This window comes from Ovis canadensis, chromosome 13 (genome assembly GCF_042477335.2).
Source record: "Ovis canadensis isolate MfBH-ARS-UI-01 breed Bighorn chromosome 13, ARS-UI_OviCan_v2, whole genome shotgun sequence".
NCBI classification, from domain to species: domain Eukaryota; kingdom Metazoa; phylum Chordata; class Mammalia; order Artiodactyla; family Bovidae; genus Ovis; species Ovis canadensis.
Genome location: NC_091257.1, coordinates 89,736,767 through 89,746,371, shown reverse-complemented (window position 1 = coordinate 89,746,371; position 9,605 = coordinate 89,736,767). Strand labels below are relative to the sequence as shown.

The 9,605-nt window shown below is 43.2% G+C and overlaps 1 protein-coding gene across 1 annotated transcript; it reads left to right on the top strand.

Moving 5' to 3' along the window:
- Positions 1-323: 323 nt before the first annotated feature.
- On the top strand, positions 324-8,907 carry WFDC8 (WAP four-disulfide core domain 8). Its single transcript, XM_069546370.1, has 6 exons — positions 324-373; positions 592-701; positions 4,318-4,458; positions 5,728-5,895; positions 7,535-7,675; positions 8,768-8,907. The coding sequence occupies exons 1-6, from the start codon at positions 324-326 to the stop codon at positions 8,905-8,907; spliced, it is 750 nt and encodes a 249-aa protein (XP_069402471.1).
- The last annotated feature ends 698 nt before the right edge of the window (positions 8,908-9,605 follow it).

The following is a 9,605-nucleotide window of genomic DNA, read 5'->3' as shown; positions in this document are numbered from 1 at the left end:
CCCTGGAGAAGAGAAAGGCTACCACTCTAGTATTCTGGCCTAGAGAATGCCATGGACTGTATAGTCCATGGGGTCACAAAGAGTCAGACATGACTGAGCGACTTTCACTTCACTTTGTTAACCTCAGATCAACTGGCATCTTTTTGGCTCTTGAGGCACTAAAACCCAGTGGGATATGCCCAGGCCTCCCTGCAAATCTCATACCATCATCAGTTTCTTGTTCAGTGGAGCAAAGAAAAGATCCTCACTAGTGTCTGTGGTTGCCCCAGGACTGATTGCAGGCAAATCAACTTTGCGTTCCAGACAGATCCCTGTGATCACTCATGTGTGGCCTCTCGCCTGGGAGCAAGACGGTGGGCAAGTGTCTGGGTAGGTAATGTACAGCCCACAGCAGAGCGTGAGGCCCCTGGGAGGGTGTTGGGGCTGAGACACTTGCCCTGCTTGCCATGTGACTGACCTCACGTGATGCGCCTTGGTTTTCTCCTCTGTGAACTAAGTGAATTGGCGGATCAGCTCCAAGGTTCATCTGCAGATGCTTGCGTCTCTCTGGCTTGTGCCTAATCCCTGCCCTCTTGTCTTCCCCTTCCACAGGCATCTTCCTTTCCACATCTCCACCTTCTCCTGGAGGAATGTCGCCCTCCTGCTGCTTTTCTCCCTTTCTTTGGAGCAGACATCTGCCTCGCCAAGCTACAGAGTCAAAAGTGGGTTTGGAAAAGCTGCAGCTGCTCTTCTTTAGAAGGAGATCTTGGGGACTGAGGATTAGACACGAGGCAAGGACTTGTGTCAGAGGAGGCTTCAGAGAACTAGCCCCACTCACCTCTCCTGAGCCCTTTAAATCCTTCCCTCACCTGCCTCCTCCCAAATTATTCCCCGTCTTTTCCTGATATGGGTCTTTTCCAAGTTTAATTTTTGAAAACTTGTCAGTTGCTAGGCAGGACTCAGGGCAGAAGACCGATGTGGAGCCTGGTGCAGTAGTTGAGGGGGGAGGTGGGAGAAGGTTGGGTTTCCCTAGCAGCAAGAGTGGTGAAGAATCCGCCTCCCAAAGCAGGAGGTGCAAGAGATGCAGGTTCAATCCCTGGGTTGGGAAGATGCCCTGGAATAGGAAACGGCAGTCCACTCCAGTTTTCTTGCCTGGGAGATTCCATGGACAGAGGAACCTGGCAGGCTCTAGTCCATGGGGTCGCAGAGCCCTGGACATGACTTGGTGACTGAGGCATGCACGGGAGGAAGCCAGCTGTTGCCCTGAGGAAGTGGAGCAAAGAGGAAGAAGAGATAGGCTTTAGAGCTGAACTGACCCAAGTCCATGACCGGCAGGATGCTGGGATGATGGTGAGCGAGGGAACTGAGTCTCAGGATTCTAATAACAGATCAGGGGACTGTTGATGCCAAATATCAAGACGGAAAGAAGGTGCTGTTTGGACATGGGGAGATGCTAGTACCATTTTGTCTTCTTATTTTTTTAACTGAAGTATAGTTGATTTACAAAGTTGTGCTGATCTCTGCTGTACAGCAAGATGACTCATATATATACACACATATATACATTTTTAAAATTTCTTTTCCATTATGGTTTACCCCAGGGTATTGAATATAGACCCCTGTGCTATATATTAGGATTTTGTTGTTATCCACTCTAAATGTAATAGTTTGCATCTACTAACCCCAAACTCCCAGTCCATCTCCCTCTTTTCCCATTTTCCCTTAGCAACCATGGGTCTGTTCTCTATGCCTAAGTCTGTTTCTCTTTTGTAGATAAGTTCATTTGTGCCATATTTTAGATTCCATGTATAAGTGATTAGTTCCATTTTAAACATGTTGGAACAGAGGTGTTTATTAAATGCCCAACTGGTGTTTTCCATTGGATATAAAGTGTCTTAGCTTGGAAGAGAGGCTAGGTCTGAGGGGAGATATAGGAACCACAGTTGGGATTGTGGGAATGAATGTAATCTGGGAAGTATGAGTCAAGGAATCACAGGAGAGGACTGATACTATCTTCTTTTCTCAGCTTCAGGCCATCCTTGGAGAGTGCATTGAGGATAGCATGAAGGCGGGACATCCCTGTTGGTCCAGTGGTTAAGACTCTGCACTTCTGATGCAGGGGGCGCAGGTCTGATCCCTGTTAGGGGAGCTGAGATCCCACATGCTTTGAAGCTTGGCCAAGAAAATAATACATAAATAAATCTTTTAAAAAGGGGTAGTATGAAGGGCAAGAAATATATTTGGAAAGCACTAGAAGTCTCAGTGGCCAGTCCTCACCAAAGAAGCAGGTCTTCTGGAAAAAGCCATGGACTGGAAGTCCCAGATCTGCCCCCAATTCACTATATTATTCTATGTGATCTCTCTCTTTCTTATTTTAACCTATTAGATTAGGAAGTTGATATCAATGATAAATATGTTTTTTCTAATTCAAAACTTCTGTAATTTCAAGATTCAGTAGTATCCAAAAGAGTCGTGTCTCTCTGGTCAGATTCCACCAGAGAGAAGCTCAGTTTTGAGACATGGAGCTGCAATAAATATTGTATCAGTTATTTTGCTGCATAACAAATTACCTGTAGGTTGGAAGTCTGGCATGGAGTGTTGAGGTTCTCTGCTCAGGTTCTCACCAGACTGAAATCGAGGTGTCCATCAAGGCTGCCATTCTTAACTGGGACTCAAGGGTATCCTCCTATCTCATTGGTTGTCAGCAGAATCATTCCTGGCAGCTGTAGCACTGAGGTTTCCTTACTGGTTGTCAGCTTTTAGCAGCTACCCTCATTCCTTGGCAATTAGCCTCTTCCATCTTCAGAGCCACAAATAGCAGGCCAGATTCCTCTTATACTTTGAATATTTCTGACCTCTTCTTTACCAATCAGGAAAAACCCTTCTTTTTAAAAGACTTAACAGATTGGGCTGAACTCTAGTTGCTCCTTGCTTCTCTGGGAGGCCCTCTACAATTAGCAGGGGGTTCTGACCTTGGCTCCTTTCAAATCACTGCTTCTGCCCTGGGTCCCAGAGCAGGTGAGATTTGGTGTGTGCCCTTCAACAGTGGAATCTTTTTCACAGCCCTCTGCCTCTCCTGAAAGAAAGCCCCTCTGGCTTTGAAGTCAAGCATTCTGGGTCTTGTCTTCCTGATATAGGACTACTGTGTTGGGGAGCCCAGTGTGGGACTCAGACCCTCTCACTTCCTGGTGATAATCTCTGCAAATTGTAACTATCCTGTTTGTGGGTTGCCCACCTGGAGTATAGGTCTTGAGTAGACATCTCTGCCCCTCCTACCCATCTTTTTGTGGTTCCTTCTTTGTATCTTTCGTTGTAGAAGATCTTTTCTGCTAGTCTTCTGGTCTTTCTCATGCAGAGTTGCTCCATGAAGAGTTATAATTTTCATGTGCCTGTGGGAGGAGGTGAGCTCAGAGTCTTCCTACTCTGCTATCTTAATCCTTCTGAAGAGCCTGTAAAGTAGAGATTGTAATTCTCATTTCATAGATGGAAAATTTATAACTCAGACAAAGGAAGACATTTCCCCCAAGATTATTTAGCTGTTGTGTAGAGTCAAGCGCCTAAGCCAGAGTTGTCTTATTCATAGTGATTGTTCCACTCCACCATTTCTTCCTCCTTAGAGACAACTGCAGAGTCATATAGTAGAACTCAGATTGGTCTTGAACTCACAAGGAGTCAGGAACCAAAATCAGGGCCCCTGACTCCTATGTCCATGGTATTTCCACCACTCCTCACTAATTAACTTCCCTTATCAACTAAGATACAGGAGGCAGAGGAATTAGGCATTAAAATAATTAGTTTTAAGGGGAGAAAGGAGATCCTGAATTTAAGACTAGGGTCTTGATCCCTATAAAACCCCCTGCCCTGGAATCTGAATGGGTAAAGAAAATGTGGTGTGTGTATATATATATTACTGTTACTCAGCCATAAAAAGGATGAAATAATGCTGTTTGCGGCAACATGGATACACCTAGAGATGATCATGCTATGTGAAGTTAGTCAGAGAAAGACAGATATGATTTCACTTATATGTGGAATCTAGTTAGAAATAATGTAATGAACTTAGTCATGAAACAGAAACAGACCCACAGATTTTGAAAACAAACTTATGGTTACTAAGATGCATCCCCTTTGGTTCTACCTGGTCACAGATTCCTGATTCAGATCTACCTAAATGTCTGAAGAGTGGTGAGAGGTAGACCCTGAATACGGCAGAGTGACCGTTAAGAATTGAAGGTAAAGTCTAGGACTGAAGGAATCTCACTATCCATTTTTTTTTCCATGGGCTGATAAGAGCTGAAACTCTCAAAAGATGTGACTTTGGACATTTCTTTCTTACAGAGAAGCCAGGAGAGTGCCCCCAAGAAAGGATCACCTGTAGTTCTAAAGCCCCAGACTTATGCAAAACAGATTTCGATTGCGATGAACACCTCAAGTGCTGCTCTTTTGCCTGTGGGAAGAAGTGCATGGATCCATACGAAGGTAGTGCCGTTCAGGCTGAGAGCAAGGGTGTCTTGTGAGGTGTCCTAATTCCTGCTCTGTCAAGACCTGGTGGGATGATTCCCTTGAACGTTGGGATAGGGAGGCCAGGGTTCAAGCTCTTCACCTTCTCTAATGAAACTCCTGTCCTTCAAGTACAAACAATGAGTCTAGGCATGGTGGACATCAACGGATACTCTTGATGTTATTCTTTGGTCCAACACCCGATCACTCCAGTAACTAATGCTTGCTGCTTGTTCACTGTGTGTCAAGAAACTATTGTTGGCACTGTGGCAAGTATCAACCTCAGTCAGTTCAGAGGCTGGAGTTGTTTTCTGATTCTTTGCCCTTCGAGGAGGTTTTCTGATAATTCAAAGTATCTAATAATAGATACTGTTTGTATAGATTCACTCATTCATTCATTCCTTCAACAAATGAGTAGTATCAATGCCCTTTGGTTAAAGACCACCAGGAACAGACTGTAGTTGAACAAGTTGAGCTTATCACTTGCTGCAGTGAGGGAGAAAGTTCACCACAGACAATCTGAGGTGTCTCAAGAAGAAACTGTTAGGAAGTATCTGCTACAGGATGAAGGCTTTGATTGGGGAATTTGGGGGAAGATCTAAGGAAGTGGGAATTCGCCCTAGATTGGGTGCTGTCAGAAAGTGGGGGAAGTTGTGTAATTATCCTGGTAAATCTCTTCAATAGAGTGGGAAGGCTAGAATGAGGATAAAGCTGTAATTGGTAGAGAAGCATATATCACTCATAGGTGCTTGGCATTTTGTAGGTTTCACAGTGATCTTTTTTTTTTGGTCTCACTCTATCACCTCAGAGTAACTTTGTTTGATGTGGATGTCCTATGGGGTTAAGTCCAGCAAGAGAACAACAGTATGGCTTAGCTGTGAGCATCAGATCAATTTCCAGACAGAGAGGTCTGCTCTTTTCTGTCTCAGCACCTCATTCTTTCTATGTGGTAGGTGCTTTGATAGGCAGTTTGGATATAGTTCTTGAACAAGTCTTTCCCCCTCAAAACTCAAAGCAGTGAAGAAGTAAGATCAACTCTGAATCTTTCTTATATGCTCTTTGTGATCTCCTTTGCAAGGTAGGAAGAATGCCCAGAGATGTTAAAGAGTGACCATATAGAGCTAGGACCAGAACTTTCTAGAACTTCGATACTAACACCTTGAACTATACAAAAGCTGAGGGCCTAACCTCTTCCTTTTTTTTTTTTTTGCCCCTCTTATGTTCTTCCCTCTCTGTCTCCTGTCTCAGAACCCTGCTTGTTACCCTTAGACCAAGGACAGTGCAAGAATACAGTCAAGCAGTGGTATTTTAACATCAAACAGCGTATATGCAAACCCTTTTTTTATGGAGGCTGCCTTGGGAATGCCAACAACTTCCCCAAGAAGGAAGACTGCATGAAGGCTTGCTCATCAGTTGGTAAGACTCATACCCTTGGCAATCTGTGAGCCTAGTCTGATGAGAAATAGTATACCATCCCAGCTGCAGATTCAGGCTTTGAGGTGAAACTGCCTTGGTTCAAATCTCTGCTGTGTCATTCACTGGCTGGGTAGTCTTAGTTTTGTGTCTTTCATGAGTTTTAGTTCTCCTGTCTATAAAATGGGAATAATAATAGTCTTTACCTAATGGAGTTGTGCCAAAAAATGAGGTAGTGCACATCAATTGTTGGTAAACTTTGGCCAGTGGGACCTGAGAGTCAGGTCTACACTTTGGAAACAGGTTATTTTCTCATGACATTGACCTGCTGAATATTAATTACCTAAGGACTCACCCAAGAATGAAGCATAGACAGGCCAGCTCTGGAATCCCATGGAATAGGGATGGAGCAGGGAGGAGGTGAAGAGTAGAGCAAGGAAAGGGCTTCCCTGGTGGCTCAGACGGTAAAGAATCTGCCTGCAGTGCAGGAGACACAGATTCAATCCCTGGGTCAGGAAGATGCGCTGGAGACAGGAATGGCAACCCACTCCAGTATTCTTGCCTGGAGAATTCCATGGACAGAGGAGCCTGGGGTGCTACAGTTCATGGGGTCAGAAAGAGGTGGGCATGACTTTCACTTTCAGAGTGGGCTAAAGGTAAAGTCTATGGATTAATTCCTGTGCAATGACCAGTAATGATACAGCGTGACAGCTTGATACAGAGCTTAGGAGTCAAAATACTGGCTAGAAATCTGTCTTTCTCACTGCAAATTTCCTCACCTCTTTGAGTTTCAGTTCCTCCCCTTGTAATACTGGAATAATAGTATTGGAATACTGGAATAGTACCTCACTGAATTGTTGACAGGATTATGTATTATCAAGGACACAAAGATTTGACAAGGTTATGTAGGCTCACTAAGGAGGAGGAGGAGAGCAGGAAGGAGAATGACAAGGACAAGGGGAAAAAAACATTTCCTGCCATCAGGGGATTTACAATCAGATGAAGACAAGCAGAGACATGTACATGCTTCTTTAATATCTGTCTTTCTCAATTAACATCCCTTGTTAAGAAGTCATTTCAGGGTCATTTCTGGGTCTGGAAAACAGACCCAGAATCGGATCAGTTCTTACCACATCCACAGCTGCCACCCTAACCTGAGGTGCCATCTTCTCATTTGGATTAATTGCAATGACTTCCTAACAGATCTCCTTGTTTCTCTCCTTCGCTTCTTACAAGTCTGTTATGAACACAGCAGCCACAATGATTCTTTCAAACTTCGAGTCAGATCACGTCACTCCTCCTGCAAAGTAAAGCACGTCCCCTAAAACAGCTTACATGGGCTTGTGTGGATGTCACATAATTAATCCTACCTTGTAGAGAAGGAAATTGAAGTCATTCATTAACTGGCAGGACGGGGACTTTACCTTGCGCCTTCAAACAGCAAGTTTAACTCTCTTTCTACTGCATTTCCTGATACGGCGAGGCATTCCATCACTCCACAGCCTACTAGAGGTGCCTGTGCACAGGGTAGAATGAACCACATCCCAGAAAGAGATACTAGTTTTGAAGAAAAGGAAAAGCTGTTTGAAGGGTGATGGGAGAGGATGGGGTTTGAAGGAACTCACATCTGCTCTCATTTCAGTCAAGGATGGACAGTGCCCACTCTTCCCTTTTAAGAACCGCATGGAGTGTTCAGCTTCGTGTAAGAGTGACTATGATTGCCCCTTAAATGAAAAATGTTGTGAATCCATGTGTGGCTTTGATTGTGCCATGGCCTGGACAGGTAAGGACTGTGGATATACTTCCCAGAGTCTATTGGGCAAACCCTGAGAATGCCAAGCTGTCCCATGGAGTGGTGGATGCCCCTTAGTTTAACTCAGAGGTCTCTTGGGAAATTTCTCTCACTTAATGGCCAACTAGGGCTCTCATGTTGCCTTCTTGACCTTGGGAGACTGTTGTGCTATTCTTCCAAGCCAATCTTGCATGGTAACCCTCTTCATATTTCTCAATGGAAATGTATTTATTTCAAGTCTCATTCTTCAGTGTCCTACAAGGTGACAGTATCCACTTATTCATATAGAAAATTCATAACCATTCATAGGTATGATTCAGATAAATCCTATGTCTGCACAGAAGTTCATGTAAAGTGTGCAGGGGAAAAGACGGGTAGCAAAGTGCTGTTGGAGTAGCAGCGAGCTCCTCCTCTATAGACGGCATTCATTCCCTCATGTAGTGCTAAGATACTGTGGTCTTGTCCCAGGGATTGTCAGTATTTTGAGGAACAACATGGCATGGCAGAAGGAGTCAAAGGCTTTTCAACTGACTTCAACTTTCCTGCTTGTTTTCTGTGTGACCTTAGGCAACTCAGTTCCCCCTTTATGGTCCTTAGTATCTACGGTTTATAAAACAAGGAAGTTCTTCGTGTTCTCTAATACTCCTACCTCTGGTACTCTGGGATTATATAACCCAAATCTATTAATTTTGTACAGTCAATTAGGAATCCTATCAGATTTTATAAATCAGAGATGGCAAAGCTTTGTTTTCTGCCCATTAAAAAATATTTATTTTTAAATGAAGGATAATCGCTTTACAGTATTGTATTCCTATCTGCCAAACGTTAACATGAATCAGCCATAGGTATGCATATGTTCCCTACCTCTTGGCAAGACTTTTTGATTCTCCTCAAATAATTATTAAAATGATTTATCACATAGAAGTTGATACTCCACCTATTCCACCTTATTGTTACTCTAGGAGGGAGGGTAAAAAGCTTAATTAGAGGAAAACCTTATTTAAGGTTCCCAAGATACCCCTAATTTGTCTCAAAGTATGGTCAAGTATTTCATGGTCAAGTGTCTTGTTTTACCTCATAAAGTCAAAGCAGGTTTTTGCCCAAACAAGCCGCCAGTATGTTCCATGATTGACAGACCCAAGTGCCTGCAGGATAATGATTGCCCATTGACAACGAAGTGCTGTTCACGCTGTGGACTAAAGTGCCTGGAACCCCTGAAATGAATAGTAAGTTTAAAATGTTATCATCAAAGTAATTAATGATGAGTAGTGTAATAAAAGGGCTTGCCTTGTGGCTCCTGTGGTAAAGAATCCACCTGCAACTTGGGAGACCTGAGTTCTATCCCTGGGTTGGGGAAGATGGGAAGATCCCCTAGAGAAGGGAAAGGCTACCCACTTCAGAATTCTGGCCTGGAGAATTCCGTGGACTGTGTAGTCCATGGGGTTGCAAAGAGTTGGACACGACTGAGTGACTTTCACTTTCAGTATAATAAAAAGCTATCAATTTTGTCTTGCATCCAACTAGTTTGCCAAATGGCCTTATTAAGTATAACAATATTTATTGGGGTTACTTTGATTTTTATATACAATCATATAATCTGAAAATAATGATAAATTTGACTCTTTTTTCCCCAACTTTATGACTTATTTTTTAAAAATCTCGGGGCTTTTTATATTATATAGAACCTCTGAAATAATGTTGAGAATAAATTCAATATGCTCTAGCCCTGTCCAGTTCTTTATTTTAAAGTCAGTGTCTCTGGCTGTATAAAATGAAATTTGTTGTTGGGTTTGGGACAAGTAGGTTTTATTGCCCTTGGGTCATTTCCTCTTTAATCCATTTATAGCTGCTGTTGAACATTACTACTAAATTTTGTCATATATTTTTTCAGCATCTGCTGCTGCTGCTAAGTCGCTTCAGT